The sequence below is a fragment of the Lingula anatina genome, chromosome 3, assembly GCF_051362555.1.
Source record: "Lingula anatina isolate TDL-2025a chromosome 3, LinAna3.0, whole genome shotgun sequence".
Classification (NCBI taxonomy): Eukaryota; Metazoa; Brachiopoda; class Lingulata; order Lingulida; family Lingulidae; genus Lingula; species Lingula anatina.
Window position 1 is genome coordinate 23,206,272 of NC_141769.1, and position 22,581 is coordinate 23,228,852.

General features: G+C 39.0%; 3 protein-coding genes across 3 annotated transcripts; all 3 read left to right on the forward strand.

Moving 5' to 3' along the window:
• The first annotated feature begins 4,019 nt into the window (after positions 1–4,019).
• Positions 4,020–7,938, forward strand: LOC106168447 (uncharacterized). The gene has a single exon (XM_013547490.3). The coding sequence runs from the start codon at positions 4,535–4,537 to the stop codon at positions 6,920–6,922; it is 2,388 nt and encodes a 795-aa protein (XP_013402944.2). The 5' UTR covers positions 4,020–4,534; the 3' UTR covers positions 6,923–7,938.
• A 134-nt stretch (positions 7,939–8,072) lies between these two features.
• On the forward strand, positions 8,073–9,960 carry LOC147763097 (uncharacterized). Its single transcript, XM_087009240.1, has 2 exons — positions 8,073–8,642; positions 9,619–9,960. Exons 1-2 carry the CDS (start codon positions 8,576–8,578, stop codon positions 9,867–9,869), a joined length of 318 nt encoding a protein of 105 aa, XP_086865366.1. The 5' UTR covers positions 8,073–8,575; the 3' UTR covers positions 9,870–9,960.
• A 5,210-nt stretch (positions 9,961–15,170) lies between these two features.
• Positions 15,171–20,936, forward strand: LOC106168488 (uncharacterized). Its single transcript, XM_087009237.1, has 6 exons — positions 15,171–15,300; positions 15,624–15,710; positions 16,507–16,697; positions 17,106–17,242; positions 17,932–18,044; positions 19,947–20,936. The coding sequence occupies exons 2-6, from the start codon at positions 15,626–15,628 to the stop codon at positions 20,195–20,197; spliced, it is 777 nt and encodes a 258-aa protein (XP_086865363.1). The 5' UTR covers positions 15,171–15,300; positions 15,624–15,625; the 3' UTR covers positions 20,198–20,936.
• The last annotated feature ends 1,645 nt before the right edge of the window (positions 20,937–22,581 follow it).

Genomic DNA, 22,581 nt, shown 5'->3' on the forward strand with positions numbered 1-22,581 from the left:
ATCCTTTAACCCAAGCGAAAGGATAATTAGAGGACGAACACAAATATATTGTTCAGAATTTGGCCGGTAGCGGCCGCTTTTATTGAAAGGTCCCACTTGTAAAAAATGGTGTTAGACATAAGATAATGTTTATTAGTTAAAATTACGCAATGTTATATCATAAAGATTCTTTTTAACGAAATTCACGGCCAATCGTTGTGATCATCTTTGTTACATCTGAAGGAAAATTCATTAGCAAAAAGGACACTATTTATAGATCTTAAGAAACAGGAAGATGCTATTTTACACGTAGGAACACCTCTTTTGACAAGAAACGACCCGAAAAGACTTAGTGTATTACCACGACATAAGACGCTCGTGCTTGAAGAATGTGCGAAAAGTACCGCGTCCTGTCAGCGTGTTAAAAAGCTAGCCACAATTTACATATCTTGAAGGTAGATCTCAATTTGGGTGGAGTGCTTGGGCACCTGTTACATTTATTCGTAGGTCCTGAATCATTATAGACTATTAATCTAGAAACGAGATAATTCAAAAGGTCGGACGAGTTGACTTGGGCGTGATTTTATAGACAAAAGAAACTGACAAGTTAAAGAGTCACGTGTTCTCGTAACTGTGCTCAAATTTCATTTCTTCCTCTTGGTTTCTCTCTTTCTCTCTGCAAGTTGGTGCATCCTTCTATGTTACATTGACAAGGATTCCCTGCAAACAATCGTGATCATAAAAATAATATCGCCCGACATCGGAATTACATGTAATATTGCAGTAATTTGAGTTTATTTAACAATGAGTGCTCATTTAAGAGGGCTCATTTAAGAGCTCATTTAAGAGGGCTGTTTTTCTATCAAAAGTAAATTGTATATTGGTGTTTAAGTTATAGTGTCACTTTACCTGGCGTCATGTTCACCTAATTAAACCAGTCCAGGCTCGACCTTGAACTCTTCGCCTCAACAATACTTCAATATCCAAAAATACATTTACCTTTTTTCATATTTGAAATTCTGAAACCGTGGACAAGAGAGCCAAGCCTTACCTCCTAATAAGATACTGTAGCAATTGGCAATATCTACGCCAGACCGCGTGTATTTTATTGTCTTTCAAATACTTGTTTGATGAAAATATATCTAGGATTCCTTTGATCAATTTTTATTTTAAAATGTCTTAAGAAGCAGCTAAGGGCTCCCCATAACTCATCCTGTATTCCCTGAATGACAGGCCACCATCCACAACATGGCGGAGGTCACGGATGTGAGAGTCTTTAAAACTAATGCAAAAAGTGACGCGCAGTTACAGTATTTTTAGCCTTAAATAACGAGGAACTGAGCGTTCACTTTTGATCGCACGCACTCCTTCAATGTATTAATGTGCACGCACTAGCAATGTATATTATATTGAACGTCGGAGACATCACATGGCAGTAAGGAACGCAAAGCTAGTAGCGTGCATGGCTGTGTGAACCAATGGAATAGCATCTGACAAGCCTTGTATATGGTACGTATCCAGTTTACTTTTTTATCGCTGCAGTTACTGTTCGTTTGGAGTGTCCATGATTTAGCAGTGACATGTTCAAAATATATTAAGTTTTTAATCATATAAGGCAAGTTTTATTGCAGATTTGGATTTACTCATTCCCTGAGCTGATTTAATTACGTCCGTTTCCTAGAATGATGTCAATTCTTCTGCCTCTTATATATATATAAAAGTACCTCTTTTTATAAATTTTGAGAATATTTGCACATCCGAATAATGTATTTCAGTATGTGCTTGGGAGGTTACAGGTGGCTCATGCCCGTGTCCTTTCAAATATGCTCCATTTACTATTTCAAAAATACCCCTGTATTATCAGGATGGAGATGGGGTGTCAACATCGGGAACAACTTCGGGACACAGAGATCGTTGTTTTTTTACAATGCAATATCAAGTTTTATAGTTAAATGTATTGCAAAAAATATCAAAGACAAATATATTGCAAAGATGAAATTTGCGCACAAATCATTAAAGGCATTTCTCTTATCTGTCAACAGAACGTATAAAACTACACGCTAAACCAGCAGACCATATGGTATTACAGCAATAAAATAGGAAGATAAAAATTCCGCCTGGTTGCATTGCACGCATGGCCTATCTTATGAAATTCCGGTTCCCCAGTCATCGTACCTACAGTGTTTTAAACATGTTTAGTGTACGCGACAACTGGGGGTCCTATCACTGTTCTTATAAGAACTTTTCATTTGCGTTTTTTTTTTTGTCCGTGCATTTTAAATGACAATTGCTCGGGAAGCTCTTTCCTTTGTAAAGTATACGTTTTCAAGAATAAGCAACAATATGTAACTGAATCTAACAGAATATGCGATACAAGATATAATTATAATTATTATCTTTGTCATGGGTAAAATCATGTTGACTCTGACATGACGCCCACGTTTCATTTCTGATGCACCCTCTCCCGCGCCTCAAGTATTCGGCAAGCGCAGAAAACGTATTTCTTAAGAGCCAGGTTGAGACGCTCTCGATCCCAAGTTATATCGAATCGATTGCACACCAGCCACGTAGTAGGCAAATTTGAAGGTCTACCTGTTCGGAAAAGTAGAAAAATTAGCGACGGGGTTTTGGGGAGGAATTCCCTCTAGCCATCCTCCCCCTTCTTACATCCCAGTTATCGTTATGTCTTCACAAGGAGGTATAAACTTGATAGCTTTAAGGGATAACTGTTCAAAAATATCGTGATTATTTATTTATCATACATAATTATATTGAAATTAAATATATTTCTTTGGGTTGTTAACAATATTTTTAATGTGAAATATGAATATCACACTAATAATTGCTATCCTTTTAAATCTTTCACTCGTTAATTACCCTTTTCCACGTCAACGTTGTTTGATGCTTGCAAATCATGACCCTCCACATAGCTTATGGCAGCTTTAGGTAGATATGACTCGGATATATCTTGATGTCTGCACTCACAGGAATAACTGTTGATAACGTTGATAATTCTAATTGCTGTACTAATGATGATATCGTTCAAATCATGACGCCAAAACTGAAATAATCATATGCGTTGGGGAGGGGTTACCGAGGGCGTTGACACTATAGCTTTAGTCCACAATTAGGATAACGAAATATTACTATTAGTACAGTTACACCGTTAACTTGAAGCACTAAGTCTTACAAACTGTGAACTGTGAAAGGCAGCAATAAACATTATCCATTACATATCTTGATTGTGACACTCCCTAGCTACAAGTGTATACATATGTATGGGCAATGGTTAGACAATTTCAACTGAATCGCTATCCAAATATTACAGGCATAACCTCCCCCCCTCACATACACACACTCACGCTTGTGCCTCTGTATCTGTGAAATGTGATCATAATTTCACAATTCAAGAGATGTGACACCTTTTTTCCGACGGAATATTCTGCGAATTTTACAGGAATTGTTAATTACAATAGCAAGATACCCATTTTATTGAATACTTAGACAGTAGCGAAAGGCCTTGAAACGAGAAACACACATATGTGACGTTCTAAACTAAGGATTAAAATCGCATTAACCTCAAACGTAGAAAAATATTGCATTAATGACCTGACTTGGCAACGTTAATCGGGGATCCTAGGGCTTCCATTATTTACCTGAAATGAGTATTCAGATTATTCAAATAAGAAGACATGCTCCTTTATTCTTCAGTGGATTTATGCTTCAAATACTGTCTTCAATTCTAATGAGGTCTCCGTGTGACCATAAACAACCACGCTTATTACGCAAATAGACAAGTAGGAAACAATAAAAGTTGTTTGATATCACTAACTATCCGCCTATTCTATTAAAATCCACCGAGGGACCAACCCTCATGCGTGTATTCAATAAAATTTCCCTGCTTTATCAAGAAAGCGATATTTCTCCAGAGGAAGCCGACATGATAAAATGCCTCAATTACTTTCGACAAAGATCGCGGTTTCTGATACAGCTGTTTTCTAACACCTTGGCGGAGTCTTATCAGGTTGGGTTCCCTTCTAATTGCAGGTGAGTGAGCGCCCGGTGATGTATGCGCCCTCTCCGCATACTGTGTGGAACCCAGGCCCAACACCTTGACAACACTACCCGCTGTGACGATCACCTCTTAGTACAGTGGAGTGGAAAGTGAGTGAAGGAGAGACAGTGAGGTTATTTGCACTCAAGCTCCTGTTTCGTTTGCACCAACAGCAACTGGACAGCTGCTGTTTATTCGATTTAACCATAGCTGACTGAGCAAGTTCTGACTATTGTTGGGTCAAGTATATACAAGGATACGTTTAATTAAAGGTATATTTGGCAGTGGTAGAGCTAAATTCATCGTCTAGTTAACGTGCGCCGTTACTTCAGTTAATGAGTGCATACTTAGTGCATTGTGATACCATTCACAGTGAGTGGAAAAGAGACGCTCTACCTGAACTATGGCACAAGACAGCTGACACAGGACAGACTTTATTAATTTTGACCCTGTTCTTACTTACCTAGCAATTTCAAAAGTGACATAAACTTTTTTGAAACCATGGATGAGACGGCCGCGATGTATGCGGCAGTTCAGAAGCATTCAACGCCCGTAGCTCCGCCTCGGAGTCGAAAGAAAAGCAGCACTAGTAGCAGCACCAGTGGCAGCTCTACTCCCAGAACAAACCAGGACCCTGTCGCCCCGCCTAGGCGGAAATCGGTGGAAAAACAAAACCGATTGGTTGAATATAAGGAAGTCTATAGTAGCCTTCGATCTGCTTGCAAGTCACATAACCACGAGAAGATCAAGGACTTATTAAAGACACACGAAAAAGCAGCTCTAGACTTGTGTACCCGGTTTGAACAGTCGGAGGGGCAAGGGTCTCTGATGGCGAACGCGGCGTTAAACTGTGCTACAGACACCTTAAAATTGTTCTTCGATGCCGGAATTCCTGTTAACTGCATGGATTTGAACGGAGAAACGGCTCTTCACGCAGCTGTCAAGGGAAACCATGGCGCCGTCGTACACTTTCTTTTAAAGAATTACACCGAAGTGGACGTGGAATTACGAGACTTGGACGGCGCGACAGCTCTGATAACGGCGGTTGAAAACGGCAACATTGAAATCGTTAAGATGTTACTGGATTGCAAATGCAATCCAAACTGTTCCTACAAACACGGGTTTACTGCTCTGCAACAAGCGGCCGCGCATTCAGAAGTAGAAATATGCAAGGTGTTACTGGAGAACGGCAAGGATATCGATATCAATCAGCCAGACGAGGACGGAAACACGCCGCTGATTTTGGCAGCAAGCATAGGGTGTGAGAAAGTTGTAGAGGCGTTGATCAAGCATGGGGACTGCGACATTAATCGCCACAACAAACAGGGCTTTACGGCGCTCCACGGGGCAGTGGACGGCGGATACAGGGACGTTGTGTCCATCCTTGTTGAGGCAGGTGCGCAGGTAAACCACGTCCCGTCAACCGGTGTGACAGCTCTTTTCCAAGCTGTGGAAAATGGATTCGATGAAATCGTAGAGATCCTTCTAGAGAACAAAGCTTACGTCACGTTAGCTAAACCGGATGGGTCAACCCCTCTTCACGTCGCTGCATCTAAAGGGCGTGAGCAAACGCTGCGGAAGCTCATCAAATCAGGCGCTTGTATCGACCAGCAAGACAATGCCGGTGCCACGCCCTTGTTTGACGCGGCTTCCAAGGGACAAGAAGAAGCCGTGAAACTCCTCATCGCCGCCGGGGCTAACTTGCAGTTATCGGATAAAGAAGAATGGACGCACTTACACGTAGCTGCCAGCAACGGGCACGCAAATTTAATAGAACTTCTGGTGGATGCCGCAAGCGATAACATAAATAAACAAGGCAAGGCGGGGGTAACGGCTCTGTATCTTGCAGCCCAAAATGGTCACGTGGTGGCTGTCAGCGACTTGCTGGAACTAGGCGCCGACTTGAACATTGCAGAAATAACCAAGTCTCGCACTCCTCTCTTCGCCGCCGCTCTCAACGGTCACCTCGATATCATCAAGTTGCTTCTCTCAAAGGGCGCCGACATCAACTCGCCGGCATCCAACGGCTGTACACCACTCATGGCGGCCACGTCGTCACGCCACACTAGAGTCGTCAACTTTCTCCTAGAGAACGGTGCCAAGGTTTCCGGACACGATGATAAAGGGTTCGGTGCTCTCCACCTCGCCTCAGCCAGTGGGGATATTACTCTGGCTAAGTTATTCGTCGCTGCCGGGGCTGATGTTGACGCTCAGTCTTTTACTGGCATAACAAGTTTGTATCTTGCGGCACAAAACGGCCAAACTGATATGATAAGGTTTCTGCACTCTAAACAAACTGACATGAACGTCATTGGGAAGAACGGGTATAGCGCTCTCCATATAGCGACCATTATGGGTCAAGAAGATTCGGTAAAGACGCTGCTTGAGGAAGGTGCTGACAGCGATGTTTGCAGTGCAAAAGGAGACACCAGTTTGCTGCTTTCCGTGATCTACGAAAAGTCAACCATCACAGAAATCTTAATATCATATGGTGCAGACGTGAACTGCAAAGACTCAGACCAAAAAACGCCCCTTCACCACGCCATAGAGAGGCATGATATTCTAATGTTGGAACTTCTCTTGGAAAATGACGCTGACCCGAACAGCCAAGATGTCGCTGGCTGGACCCCGCTTCACATAGCGTCTCAGTTAGGGGACACTGATGCAGTCTCCGCTCTACTTTCCAATGGCGCTGACGTCAACAAAGGTGACGTCGACATGACGACACCCCTTCACGTGGCTGTTTACGCCAAACGCACTGGGGTCACGAAGCAGCTTGTTAAGGCTGGTGCCGATGTTTTAGCAGCCGGCTTTAAAGGACAGTCTCCCATGGACTTGGCGGTGACCTCTGAGATACGCAGAATTCTGGACGCTGCTGTAAAGCGGTGAAGCTAAAAAACTAGTCAACTGATTTTCTTTTTATTGGTATCACTTACTAGGACAATACCATGGATGTAACACGACTGATTTAAAAAGCATTCATATTAATTGATCTCGCATATGACTTTGCAGAGAACGATATGAACTCTCCATGTTGTCACAGCATATCCCCAACAGCAAGTTATATAGTAGATACATTCAAAAACCTGGTAAAAACGACATTGTGGTATTCATTAGATGTCATCCTTCATCTTCGTCATCCAAAACAAGAGGGAAGAAGATATCATTAGACACATGTCATCATAACCCGTTTAAGAGCATGAATTTATGTTAAACAAATGTCAGTATATAGTTATTATATTTATAATAAGCCCGTACGTCGCGGTAACATTATTACTTCCAGAGTTTGCAATAAGATACGTCGCAGCAGAAATTCTGTAAAATGAAACAGATTTATGTAATGCATTTAAGCAGTTACCGTAATTAGACATGTAGAATAATTGCTGGGTTGTAGTTACACAAATACAATTATTTCACATGTGAACTCATTTTCTTGTTTTTTTTTAACAAAACAATTTGGGCACAGCAGACAGGAGAAAGGAGATGTGTTGGGGGAAGATGAGAAAAACCAAGGGGCAGAGCCAAATTTTTGCATGTCATTCACAAATCTACTAGTTATTTCTGACCTGACACGTCTACTGGATACTCATTTATCAACTTCGTGTGAATTTTTTTGTTCAGCATTTTTTGGGGTGGGGATATGAACGTTCAAATGTTCATCACAAAATTTTAATAATAATGATATATTTCAAACTTAAATCATGGATGCTAATCATTCGAATGTAAGAGATTAAATAGAGGCCACTTATATACAGATGGTGTGATGGAAAGATGAAATTTCAACATATTACTCAGAACGCCTATTTTAATATTAATGTATTTGAATCCGGCATCTTTCACATCTGGCTGGTGACCAGCTTTCTCCGAATTGGCCGCCAATGGCAAATAACCTTGAACCAAGATAAGTTCCTTTTGTGTTATTTTAACAATGCACATAAACTAAGCGTGGTAAGCAAGAGAAAACATCAAAAAGAAATCCACAGGGACTTGTTGCCTTTGCCGTTCGTTAGATACATGTATATGTTTCTGAGCCGAAGAATGTGTGTATTTACCTTACATTTAAAGACCAATGTATTGGCAAAATCAATACAAAAAAGTCACTGGAGTATTTACCGTCACTACAGTTCCGTTAACACCCTCAAACCTGAAGCTTAGACATATGAGAACATCGAATGTCTTATATTTGGAAATATATACAGTTTTTATCTAAGTCGAAATTGATTAAACATACAGCCGGGTTTTTTTTTCACTTGCCGTGGGAACGTAGGTGCTGACTGCAACAAAAAGCACAGATGGGTCTATTATTAAAGACGCATCACAGCTCGAAACAGAGTTTATAGCGTTAGCAATTCTATGCCTTATCTAAAGGAAATTGATGCTAAAGGAATATATAATCACCAACGGTTTTGTTAATTGATCGTCTCAGTAGGATACTTAATTACCCCAACCCCACGGTCATGTTCACGGTATACATAAGTTACCCAGTGCTGGGTTTGCTAAGAATACGTACACAGGAAAGGTTTTCATGCGATCTCACACACGATGGACGGTCGATCAGTACTAGCTTTGGCATTCCTTTCCTTCTGCGTCGTAGGAGCTTTCAGTTCAGGTAAAGTAGCCGACGAATGAGATTATGTTAACGTATTTTGGAACATTTGATTTGTTTTGTATTAATTTTTCTTCTTTAACAATTTTCATGGCAGTTGTGCGTAATTAATAGACAAAATTAAGGTATCAAATGTATCAACGTTTATTTTGCGAGGCGACTTATATGACCCACCTCTTTATTTTCCAGTTGCTCTTTTCATATTTATTTTTATTATCCATTTCGATGCAAGTGAATTTGATATAATGACTATGACCTAATACATTCTATAACAACGGCAGTAAAACTAAAATGCATTAATTTAGGCAATATTAAAACGAAGGTAATAAACTATATACATCGGATGACTCTGTATAACAGGTGATTATTATCTTCTCATAGATTTGCATTCCTGCTACGTACCATGTGACGTGTTAACATTCAATAAAAGAAATTAAACCATGATTTTCCTTTTGAAGCGTGAGAAAACAAAACTAGTGTATATCGTGATTAAGTTTAAGATAGATATTTACATAGTAGAGAGACACATAATAAGTGCTATGCAATAAAGGGTGTGACAGAGCAAGACGTTGAGCAAGAAGTTGTAAAGAGTACAACTTCTTGGACAGAGGGTGTGAATTCAAGTAGTATTTTGCCCAAAGCAGTGGGTCCACCAATCAAGTAACGATGGAGTTCATTCTGGCTAAAACATGCTACATGTATTCAAGTTCCTATTTCTGATTATTAAAATAGATCAGTTCGGAGGCTGGTGCGTAAAGCATTCAAAAGTATATCAGTCAGTTTGCTGACACACAAAGCGACAAACAAAGTTCCTTTAGCTGTACCGTACATCTATAAGAAGCCAAAAAGTGCTTTAGAAATACTCATTCACAGGGACACGTTCTCATATTACACGATTGCGTTGTCATGAAAATGCGTTTAATTGTGAAGTGGCGTAGTCATTTTCCACGATAATCAAAGATGCTTTTTATATATTCAGATCGCCGAGCCTACTACCGTCGTGTTCTCCTGTCACACCATCCTGATGACTTGTTGGATACAAAAACTGTGTCGACCGCCATGAACTGCGCACGCGCATGTCTCAAGACTGCACAGTGCGCGGGGTTTAACGTCAGCAGAGGACGTGCTTTCAACAACGGAACAGCATACACGTGCGAGATACTCTCTGGGCCTTTCAATACGTCTGCATTGCAAAACAGTGTTGATTATGATTTCTGGGAGCTTCAGTAAATGCATTACCGATGAAGTTGGCGTGAAAGTGCATTGTACAAATAACACACCTGGTTGGCCTGCCAGCAACACCAAGGCTTATGTTGAACTTTTTTTTTGGGGGGGGGGGGGGGGGAGGGGGGGGGAGGGGGGGTAAATAAAGTGCGTGAAGTGCGTTATAAAATGTCATATTCTGCCCATGGCACTATAATTTCCAAGTTACTCGTTATACCATTGTCATAGTAAAGAGCATTTTTCTGTACGGCTCAAAAACTTTCACCTAGGAACTATGAAGTTGAAAAGCAGTGTAGATGTTTGTTACAGGCAACCGAGAGATGTGCAGACCCCTACCACCTACCACCTCTATCATCCGTAATAAGGAAAAGAAGACTGAATTTTGCCATACACCCTGTCCGAACACTAAATCAATCAAGCTTATCTTTAGGTTTTGGGCACCGCCAGGTAGGGAGGCTAATCTAGGCAGACCAAATGTTACCTAAACAGACACTTTCATGATTAATACCAACAAAAACACTAGGACTATTGACACGGAAGCTACTCTGTTGCTACCATTTCACCTATGGCCTGGAGCGAAGGAGAGTGTATATGGGAGGGTTTACCTTCCCAAATGACTCTGAACTCCATCCTTATTCGCCTGCTAACCCGACTGCTAGCCTTCTAATCTGATCGATAGTCTTTTGATCCGACTGCTAGCCTGCCAATCCGACTGCTAGCCTGCTAACCCAAATGTTGGCATTCCGATTGCCTTTTTTGAATGCTCAGAGATTTAAAAAGAAACATTAAGGAAATACACCATTTCCAGAGCTTTGAGTTGTTGTTCGATGTCCCTTTAACGCACATAGCAGTGGCAGGTTACATTACTTTGATTGACATACGCATTGAAATATAAAATATTAGTTAAAACTGCAGTATAGACATTCAAAATCCAAAAACAGAAGAAAAACGAAGCCGAAGACAGTTAACGGGAAATTCTTGCCTGTTTTAGAAAATACTGAAGGAACAGTTTATCATGATATCGATGTGTATAACAAGGCTGGTTTGACTAATTATAATACACTTTAGCCCGGAAACATTGGTCTGTTTCAATTCAAGACCCATATATCATCCCACCTTAATAATGTAAGTACCGATCTGAAACATTGTTACGGTGGTTATTAACTTCGTAACTATTGATGAAAGGAGTCAGTTCTTGGAATATACTTTGCTTTATTTCTGAGTGCAGTTTACAAGACTTCTAAGTGCTAACTTCAACCCTTTAAGTCACTGCTCTTACTAGTAGTTGATCCTCTGTTTTAGCACTTGAGCTTTTCGGAACTTGACTAACTTTTCAATAAATTTCACATATATTTATATTATAATAAATAGCGTACCGTTTGCAAATACAAAGGTACCGTGTGCATTTTACCATATATGGTCAGAATTACTTTACGCATTGAACAATAATGATTGCATGGACAATAGGTGAAATCATCAAACCTAAATGCTGGATTACATGAGATTGGTTATACAGATCATTTACGGCATGCAGCTAATATCTTTACCTTATTATGTATAATGTGATGCAGGAGGCAGGTCATTGTTTTTGCTTAGGTATCAATGTCCAAATTTCCCTAACTAATTGTCACGCCTCAAAAATAAAACATGACTTCACAACTTAAATGCAAAGACGATCATCCAGTGCACAATACAGTGCATAGGGTCAGATAGTTCTCGGTATATTGAAGAGGGGTTTTCCAAAATTTTCATTTTAAACGTTATGTTACCCCGTGACAACATTAAGCACAGCTTTCTTGTTATCAATAATAACATTTCGTGTGATTGAAATGACACTATTTGTCGTACATGTAGGTGTAAGGAATCGTTCACAATGAAACCATCGGTCTACGTAGATCGATCCGACGCTGCGGAGGTTCTACTCAACTTTAAAAGGAGTGTGTTAATCTCTTAATCTGATTGCATTCAGCGAGAGTCCCCGCGTAGATGCATCGATCTACGTAAACCGATAATTCCATTGGGAATGAGTACAAATCAACTTAAAATTTTGGCCTGGAAGTTCGGATTAATTTTCGGGTTCAAGCAATTACGTATAAATGACACAGGCCCCATTATTCCAGCTTTATCCACTAGATACGGCCTAAATTACCCAGTCAACAACTTGTCTTGGTCACAAAGACGCGAAGACGTCTGATATGAAAGACTTTCGCAAGAGATCCCAAAGACTTTTTTTTACAAAATGAATGGACAACGTCTTGATGTAAAGACCACACAGATCGGCGTTTTTTCCAACAAGAAAGAGGGTTAAATGTTTTGATCTTTCCTAATATATAATTAATCTCGTCGTGCTGGAAAAATTACCCCCGATTGTGACTTTGTGCATTGCTTTAGGTGGGACACACACCAGGGTTACATTGATTGCAGCGACACCTAACCAAAGCTGTAATTACCGGTAGAAAAAAATAACAAATTTATGTTTTAAATATTCAAGTATTTTTGTACTTCACAAGTCAAATAGTTTTTGTTTTTTTTTTTCTGGAAAATAATATTTTAGCTCTGAAGTTATTCATCCTTCAATTATTTTCAAAGTCGTGAAACAGCACAATAACGGAAGACTTTGTAAACACATAAAATAGTTGCCAATAGTAGGCTATTTATCGCATGACTTTCGATGTGCCTTCGTATGGCCGTCATATTCATTACCAAACTTTTATATCTTTTCGATGAACACACAAGTCTCCAAGATCAAATGATTATTTATAAAAAATATTTGTGATTATCCGTTTTTTTAAAGAAAAATTCCGGATACTGACAAAACTAAACTGAATTTATGTGTCACTGCAACACTGATGGATGCAGACTGATACATGTTATGGGATATTGTTGCTTGACAAATTTTAAGTAAATAGTGATCTTAGGATCAATGCTTGTAACTTATAAAATAACAGTAATTTAGTCGTCTCCCGCACATAGTTGTGTAGGCAGTTGAACCCCCCCCCCCCCCCCACCCCTCAGAATTTTGAAATAAAGTTATCATTGTGGATCTGTACTAAAAACTTTTAAGTATTTTCCTTTCCAGTAAATTATATAGACACAATCAATACCCTGGATTGGTTTAACAAGGTTAAACGAAGTTCAAATAAATTACTTTATATGATGTGTTTCCATAAAAACAGAGCATCAATTTTAGATCCATTTTATACGTTTTCAGTGTTTTACGTCAGCAATTCAACTTGGGCCGATCAATGTTACTATGCAGAAATCCATCTCTGTTTAATATTACCCACAACATAACGAGCAGGCTAGCACTTTACCCCTCTTGTGAAAGTTATGTCGTCTCTTGGCAGAGCCCCCCCCCCCCCAAAATCACACACATGAGCGCGCGCGCGCACGCGCACAGACACAGACACACACACACACACAAGTCGCCAATCTACTAGAGTGGTACAAGCAACAATTGCCTTGAATGAACGATCACAGACGGGGGTTGCTCTTAATTCTTAAGTCCTATGGAAAATATAGTGAAGATCTCAGTAATGCACCAATGTACCAATCTGAAACACAAACCAACAGAAAGACTGACAGAGCGATTAGTCTGATGATCGCAGTTCATTAATTATATAAATACTTGGTATGGTTATAACTTTTATATCTTAGACATGCATCATATTTTTGTTTCAGATTCATAAAGCTATTACAATCGTGGCGATAATTGCGTTGGACAAAAGTAGGTTTATTGCCTGTATTAATTTACCGTACAATTATAGATTTTTTAGCGTGAAACGTTTTACGTAGAGACAGACGAGAGAAACGTATTAAGATACCAGCGAAATACTCGAGCTATCTATAGGGCTACCAAAATCAAAGAATAGTGCAAAGCTTTAGAAAGGCGTTTTACTAACCCAATTTTCCAATTCCACCCTGTAGACTTTTGCAGACTTAGTGGTGCCTCTCTATTTTATCCACCTCCCCCTAAAATCTTGAAGACTGATAACTGATCAGCTCTGTGGAAGCTCAGATTACGGCGTGGTGGCAGCTTGTGCAAGCAAACGTATTTTTCAAACATTACCGGTGCCGGTGGGGAGGAGTAAATGTAGGAGAGTTTTTTTAGTCTCTTCCTTTCTCCCGCTCCAGTAGAAGTACAGACATAATCAATAACCTGGGTTGGTTAAACAAGGTTTAATGAATTTCAAATAAAGTACTTTATTTGATGTTTTTCCATAAAAACAAACTTCAGTTCTTATATATCGCTGTAAATAAGGGTACTATAATGGTCCCCGTCCACTTCATTTGGAAAAGAATCGTAACTTGATTGATTTGCCTTTCTTTTTATTCCTTACTAAAGAATTTAATCACTGGCGGATTCAAGACAAGATGTAATTCCGCCGCGGGGTATTCAGGGCACAGACCGTGATCACAAGATACCGCAAATAGATTTTTAGATTTTTAGAAAATAGATTTTTCATGTAAACGCAGCGTAAGTCCCTGGGCTGAATCTGAATGGGGAAACGAGACTACAGGTTAGCTGTGGTTCACTGTCGTGCGTGACTGAAGGAAACGAAACAGTATTGGGTCATAACACCTGTGATTGCACGCTCAGGTGACAGGATTTTCCTATACATTGTTGTTTTATGAAAAGCAGAGTGTATTTCAGAGTATTTCAATTTCCCAAAATTGAACGATTTGTATAGTTCGCGTGTGTGGGCGATAATACTTTGTACTGATGTTGAAGACGAAACAGTGGTAACGCACAACAACCCGTTTTCTTCACCCATCATAACATGACAATACTATTCTGAGACTTTTCTTTTCCAAAATGTACACCTGCAAACAGACTGGTATGTCTGTGTCCCAGATTTAAGCACTGTTTTGGCGTCATTTTCGGATAAGAATTTAAAAAGTTTAAAATACAGAGCAATGTTTGGAAACACAAATTTGTTTTTTTTATAATAAGACAAATCCATCCCCTTTCACATGAAAGCACCCCATTGTAATCTAACACATAGGGATATTTTGACAGACTTTCAAAGATGATAACCCATTGTTGTAATCCAGTACCGTGGACATGCAGATATGAGTATATGCATGAAAAAGAAGAAAACTATCCAAACCATGAAGTTGGAATGTTTACTTTGACACTCGTTAGATACTACTTGTAGTATTTGATGGACAAATAATCGTTAAAGGTTGATGTTAGCATGCAGCAAAAACAGTTTTATAATGAACTATATATTAGACCTTTTCAATATAAATGATAAATGAAGATTGACAAGTTCATTGGTTGTCGCGGTGCTTTGCCATCGCCATATTGTTTCCGATTGGTGTGACGTCTAAAGGCATTGTGGAGAGTTCATTCTAAACTTGGACGAGAAATACATTGTATTTGTGTTATTTGTCCAAGTTCTAAACTACGGTCAGTTGGAACAGGAGAATGAAGGTAAGATTGTATTATCGCAATACATTTGAGAATCAACGGCAACTAGTACTAATGATCCAGCGACATCATAGACTTGTGTATACGAGCTGTATTGTCACTGAGAATGTCCTACTCTAGCATAGATAGTGGCAATAAAATTCGTTTGGCTAAAAAAACCAACGAGGTTTATATTACTTAACCATCCATGATTTATCACCTAGCAGACGATGGAAATAATTAACCAAAGAAAAATCGATGATTGTATTGTTGTGCTTTAATTCGAAAGCGTTGAGCTTATTCTGTAAATTTTACATACTGTTCATTCGACATGTTACCGGTAATAGGGATGATGAAAACCGAAGCTGCCCTTGCTTTCATACAGCTGATAATCCTGTTTTTTGGAAGAAAGGGATGCGTGCATGGGGAAGAAGGTAAGTGGAGGTTGGATACAGTTACTTTTATCAACGTATTACGAACAGTTAAAACTATGATAAACGTGGAACAATTCTCGCACAGAATACAACACCACACGGATACCGATGGAAACATTCATTAAAACCCTATCTTAAAAAGCACTTACTTGATTTAAAATGTCACCTTTCAATGTGGTTTCAAACGATTGTATTCAGACCCGTAGCCAGCAATTTCAAAAGGGGTTTCTTTTTCTGAAAAAGTGGACCTTTTACCATGAAACCTTCATCTTCTTAGAGAAAATTTTACTCAGAGGGGGACCTTTTCTCGGCAAAAGGGAAAAAACCGAACACCCCTGGCTACAGGCCTGGTCTTAAATAATGCCAACAACAGAATTGCGTAAACGCGTGATGAAGCGGGCACAATATCTGTAACTTAGCTAAGCAACAGCCCTCTGAAATTGAATTTAATGGGATGGTGATTTGAAAATACTGAACTAGCTTATCATATCAATAATTTCTTATAATAGGTTTTTGTATTTCGATATTATTTTTTGAAATTTCTCCCCCTTGCGTTAGAACTGAAATTGATTACTGACATAGATCTAATTATTACAAAGACTTGCCCTATTCCCCTATTGCAGCCAAAATTAGATTAGTTACACTAAAAGACTTTTTACGGTTAAAGAATAAGGACTTCTGAATCATTCACGTCTTTTTCACATATCCAGCAAAATTACAGTTTACATTTTTAAATATATATTAAGAAACAGATTTAGAAAATTTATTAAAATCGTCACTGTGGCGCGTATTTCAGATTCCTTGACTGTGTATGGTGCGCAGTCACTGCCGGCAGATGACGCCACATCCACTGCCACGTGCCCAGATGGTTACGTCATTCGTTCGTGCGAATGTTACATGGTCGGAGTGTATCACTGCGACGGGTCAGTTATAGAGGATGACGTCACTTGCGTTTCCTATAATGCTGGTCATCCCTACATTTCACAGGTCAGATAACATGTAATTTCAATTTTTAGATTTCCATTCATTTTCTATAAAGGAAATATAGAAAAAATTAAAAAGATTTCTGAATGAATAAAATAGAGTAAAAAAAATAAAATGCAGTTTTTGTTCTCCGTGTGTCTGAAAACCAAACGGCGAAAATGCATTTCTTTTTAAATAGCACTGGGGAGAGCTGATATGGCAAATTTCATTCGGAAAATGTTTTGCCTAAATTTTGTAAGTCGTAAATAGGAAGCAATGTGTCTGATCAATATCGTGTCTTGCAAGTCTCCAAAAATCCGCACACATTTACTTACAAATCAACCAGCACATTATGAAAATCAACAAAACAGCAATAACAACAGCAAAGATAAATAAGTGTACCTCATTCATTCTGTTTTGCTTTGTGTATAGGCCAAGGCGACTTGCGTACGTGACAGGGGGAATTCAAACTTAATCACACTGTACGACCCAGAGACAGACTACACTATGGTACCTACCGCCACATGCCCGCCCATGTTTGCCATGGTTTCGTGTTCTGTTCACTCTGCGTAAGTTTTCATGTTGTACTTTCATGTAACCGTGACTTAATATAAAAGCATAAACGTCAAGGAATTTTTTCCAGAGCAAAATCTGGCTTATCTAAACATGGCAGGCGACAGCTTTTAATACACCTGTATACTACTCCAAAGAATTTAGGGAACACCAGCCATTTAAAATCCAAACGTTTGAACCATGCCTATTATTAATTAATACTAGCAATTCTAAGACAAAGGGGGCGTTCAGATAAACCCATCGTACTTGCCAGATCGATCCAACTCTGCGGGAGGTTCTCCCTAAGGTTTTAATATCATTTAGCGATTTTACAACAATCGTTTACTATCCAATCAAGGTGACAGCCGAGCGTGTATTTAACCCCCTTGCTTTTTTGCTTTACGCATTATGATATTTGATAGTTAAGTCCAAACGCAATGCATTATTCAATAAAGTGATGGTCGACAGTTATTATTTTTACAATTTTACTTGTTGAACGGTAAACGTTCTTTTTAAATATTTGTTATTCTAATTGTACCCTAATTCTTTTTTGGTAGTATACTAAGCAACAATAGTGAAAAAAATTGAACAATGTTAAAAGGCTGTATATATACATTGTAAATCTTACTCTGGTTAAAACTTTTGTCTTTACGTAGAGCAAATACAAATGGCTGATTTCGCCTTGCAATGTGACTTATGCTCTCAGGTGGACTGCGACAAATGTCGTCTTGACCTTGGATTACCAAAGGGAAACCTGTACAGCTATTGGCTGCGGAGGGCGTGGATGCCACATTAGTCTACGGTGTCAACGGTTAACAAGTATGTATGCTAAGATTGTATTGTATAACTATATATACCCCGGACCTGTAATCACAATATCCACCCCAGCTTCACTGTGCACTTTATGATTGTATGTCTGGTAAAAAGATATTTCACTATTGACGGTGTCCAAAGCCTACTTCCAAGGCAACTGATATATTTTCCGTACATAAGTGATTATACTGCCTCCATCTGTCGATTCTCTCTTTAATATCATATCTTTGTTGGTACCGACTGGCTCATGCAGCCATTGTAAAACGACCAGATTTCTTTTCATAGCAACATAATAGTACAAACTATCATTTCAGAGTCAAGAACTGGGTTACCATACCTAGATCGATCTAAAAGGATCGAACCATCTGTAAGGGGTTTCTCGCTAAATTGCTTTCTGCTTAAATATCTGGCACGCCTACACGATAGTTAATTACCTTCTAACAGCTTCAGTGGGCGTGCCAGACATCTAAGCCGCTTAAGCTGAAAGTGAATTAGCGAGAAACCCCTTGGGGATAGATCGATCCACAGTAAGCGCTATAGGGTCTGGGAATGGTCCCCAATTTTTCTGTAAAACATTCCTAATGAACACAATGCAGAGCGTGAAACTGAACAAGTTTAGCGTATCACCTTCGTCTATTCACTGTCAGTCCGTCAAAACGTCTCGTCAAGTACAAAGAGAAAGACAGAACATTGCATGTATTTGTTAATTTGTTGACAGAACGTTGACAGCTGTCAACCCAAACATAACACGTCACATCAAAAGTGACAAGTGCAGCAAGCGCACGTGCTTACATACAAAGATTAACGGTGATCCAACATCCTGCAAAACTAACAAAAGTTAGGAATTTTATTTGTTTGAAACGAAACGGTCGATATATCACTAACTTGAAAGTTTAGTTTAATTGTTATCAAGATTATTTTCCACAACTGACTGAATCTATACATCTCGTTTTCTTTCATATACACAGGTTTCCATCGATTTTTTGTAAAGCTTTGTTACGGAAATATTATGCACTGACATTGAAGTGGAATTCTGTGTTGTGTTCAAAGTTGTTAGATTGACATTGATGGTAATTATCTACAATCGATAATTGAAACAATCCTACAGAGACAATCGTTTGTGGGTTAGCCTCCTTTTTCTGGTCTGCATTTTGCATCAGGTCACCGTCAGATGTATACTTCTTAGAGTTAATTCTGAGCAATGCATGTGTCATCTTTAAGTCCATAGTATCACCCCACTTCATTCGATCCAGTTTATGTAATGTGACGGCAATGTGTTTGTAACTCTCCTGAAACGATAATATAGACCAAAAATCATATATTTGGATATTTCGTATGATAAAGCACTAAAGTTTCAGTGTATTATTTGCTTGCAGAAGAGATGAGCTATCAAAATAATTACTGCACAATGTGTTCAATGACCAGAGGGATAAATAGATCAAATTTGAAGAAGGTGCACTATTAAAGCTATTTTTGCTGACTATGTGACTGATTTGGTTTATCCTTTGGCAAATTGACTTTATTTGATCCGTATAAAAATTAGTAGAAGTGGTTTATATACCTTACAGAGGTTTATATGCCTACTCTCGCTTTATGTGTATATGTAAAGAAATCCTATGGCCTACATCGGACTAAAATTGAGAACTGACAGATCGTCAAAGACATAACTCAATAGCCACTGAATACTTTTAAAAATAATGGAAAATTCTTTAAAACTAACTCTGCCATTGGCATTATTGACTTTCAATGAACTACGACAATTTACAACAATTTAATGCAATTTTGTTAAAATTTCTTTGTGAAATCACGAGACCTGAATACGGACAGAAAAATGCCACATTTCTAAAACTGTTGAATTTTTTTCACTTGAGTTTGATAGATAATTATCTTTAAACCCTATATTTACAGACAGAGGTGCAATATTCCAAAAACATCGAAACACGAGATACGCAGGGAATACGACGAGCCATTGGTCCACGCCGTCAAAGATACACTGCGCTGCTAAGTGTTTGGAATCGTGGGTTTGCACCGGATTTAATTTTGTCGATCGTCCGTCAACTTTGCCTGATGTCCCTATTTGTGAGACAGCGATGGACTTTCCGCTAGCAAGCCAGAATTTGGTTGTGTCAGAGGAGTATGCATTCCATGAAAAAATATAAAGCGGACAATACACGTCGAAATGTACGTTAGAATTATCACGTCAAGATTGTCAGTTTTAGGAGTTTCCTGTTGTTTAACTCTCACGTGGGTATGTAGAACCATTTGTAGACAATTGCAAGGAAATTGACTTAACACTAAAAATAAATTTGACTGGAGTGCTTTTATATTAGAGTTCCTTTAAAGGAGTACCAGACTGTGCCTTCGGGGCAACTATCGACAGTCTGCCAACATTCAACGATCTGAAACACCACATAGATCAATGTAATGATCATTTTCAATTCAACCCTTTACTCATCTAGGAAAGCTGCCGGTGTTCTCATGTCGCAGTGGCCTATTACGAAGATGGTCATATAACTGGAATAGTTGATCTTTCAGCCCTGCATAACTTCATGATCCTCTGAGCAATAATACATGTGAAGTCATTTTGTGATGAGAAAATAGATCAAGGCACGTATATATATTTTGCTTGAACAAAACAGTTAAGTTGGGATAAATAGAAACTAAATATAGTTTCAGTCAAGTGGGATCAATCGATCCGATTTGGGCCATTGGTTTACATTACCCTCTACCAGGGCCACAGATTGATTTTTCACTAGATATTTTAATATTAAATTAAAATTCAATATTAATTAAAAGGCTGCGTTCACATGTAAAATCTATTTTCTAAAAATCTAAAAATCTGTTTGCGGTATCTTGTGATCACGGTCTGTGCCCCGAATACCCCACAGCGTAATTACGGGCAGCGCGAGCCAGTTACTTACAAAGCTGTAATTAATTCTCGGCGCTGCCAGTAATTACGCCGCGGGGTATTCAAGACACAGACAGTGATCACAAAATACCGCAAATAGATTTTCAGATTTTTAGAAAATAGATTTTGCATGTGAACGGTCCCTAACAGATATGTCTCTGGTTTAACAGCTGGCTAATTTCTGCACTGTGACCCTGTTCTGAAATCTCAAGGATGATTACATGGCTTGTAATTGTTTACATATAATAGCTACTCAGGCACTGTCACTTAGCAAGCCCCTGCCAAGTCCCCTTGACAGTAATCAAGACAGTTAACTGCTCATCTGGACAATAAAAACAGCCCCTCAGAAGACAGACAAGACAAGGCAGGTTGCGTAACAAGCGCTTATTACATTGGCGCGAAGCCCAGCTCTCACTGAGCTCTTGCAGAGCAGGTACAATGCCATCTGCGCGCGTGCAGATTTAATTGCTCCCATCTGGCCAAACGTGACAGGGTCGCCTCAGCAAAAATGTCCACAATAATAACTGCGGCCCTGGTAGAGGGTAGGTTTACATTACAAAACTTACAATCTAATGCAGGAAGCAGCATAACAGCATTGTGGTTGGTGCGACGGGCCGAGCTCAGCTAGTGCAATATAGCTTCCAGTTGCATCTAACAGTACATGTAATTGTAAAAAGTTTGATGTGTGCTTATATATCTAATAAAATTATTTTTATCTTTCCTCCAAAATAGTTGTAGTCCAATGTTAAGTCAGTTAAGAAAATCCACACGCCTGTTTTGTCACGCTATATCTTTCAGTGTTCTTAAATTTGCTCCAAATAGGGGATGTTAATGGAAAAGGACATTGCAACAAATCCACAGTGCAACACTATACATTTTTCTTTTTAACGTTTTGCGAACATTTTTTATTTCGATCGCATTTTCAAGTTTTCTCTACTCCGTGCTTAGAGGTTTATAATGATACATACTTCTGGTGCGTATTCATTATTTTATATGTAGGGTTTAAACTACATGTACTATCGCAGGGTTGGGCCACTTAAAGGTACTTTGTTATGTCATAAAGGAATAGACGCTCCCACAACATTGTTTAATGCTTCAGTATCCCAAAATCAATAAAACAATAAAATAAAGAGAAAATAATGACATTTCAAACTTTTAAAACAATAGAATGGTGAGCAAATCAGAGACCACACCTGCTGTTATATATCAAACACCACCCAGCAGTTCTCCCATTCCTCCTACATGAATATTCAATTAGAACTCAGGCCCGTAGCCAGGGGGGGTTCGGGGGGTTCGAAAGAACCACCCTTTTTGCTGGGAAAAGGTCCACTCTGGGTAAAATTTTATCTATGTACTTGAGGATTTTATGGTAAAAGGTCCACTTTTTCAGAAAACGACCCCCCCCCCCCTCTGAAATTGCTGGCTACGGGCCTGGAACTTCAGGTCTACTTACTAAAACTTTTTAAAATCACGAATGGTTCTTCATTCATTCCTTACTCCATCCGTAGGATAAATTGAAAGTTAGTTGTTGGCATATGTATTTTAATGCCATTGTTCGAACAATTATTGTATCTGGATTCTGTTAAATATTTGAACCCCCACCCCAAATTGACCTGTGCATTTACATGTACAAGA

Bases quoted from the DNA above. Each gene is read 5' to 3' on its own strand.
- LOC106168447 (XM_013547490.3), top strand. From the start codon at position 4,535: ATGGATGAGACGGCCGCGATGTATGCGGCAGTTCAGAAGCATTCAACG.
- LOC147763097 (XM_087009240.1), top strand. From the start codon at position 8,576: ATGGACGGTCGATCAGTACTAGCTTTGGCATTCCTTTCCTTCTGCGTC. The intron at 8,643-9,618 runs GTAAAGTAGCCG...TTATATATTCAG, and splicing joins CGTAGGAGCTTTCAGTTCAG to ATCGCCGAGCCTACTACCGT.
- LOC106168488 (XM_087009237.1), top strand. From the start codon at position 15,626: ATGATGAAAACCGAAGCTGCCCTTGCTTTCATACAGCTGATAATCCTG. The intron at 15,711-16,506 runs GTAAGTGGAGGT...CGCGTATTTCAG, and splicing joins ATGCGTGCATGGGGAAGAAG to ATTCCTTGACTGTGTATGGT. The intron at 17,243-17,931 runs GTAAGTTTTCAT...TTATGCTCTCAG, and splicing joins TCGTGTTCTGTTCACTCTGC to GTGGACTGCGACAAATGTCG.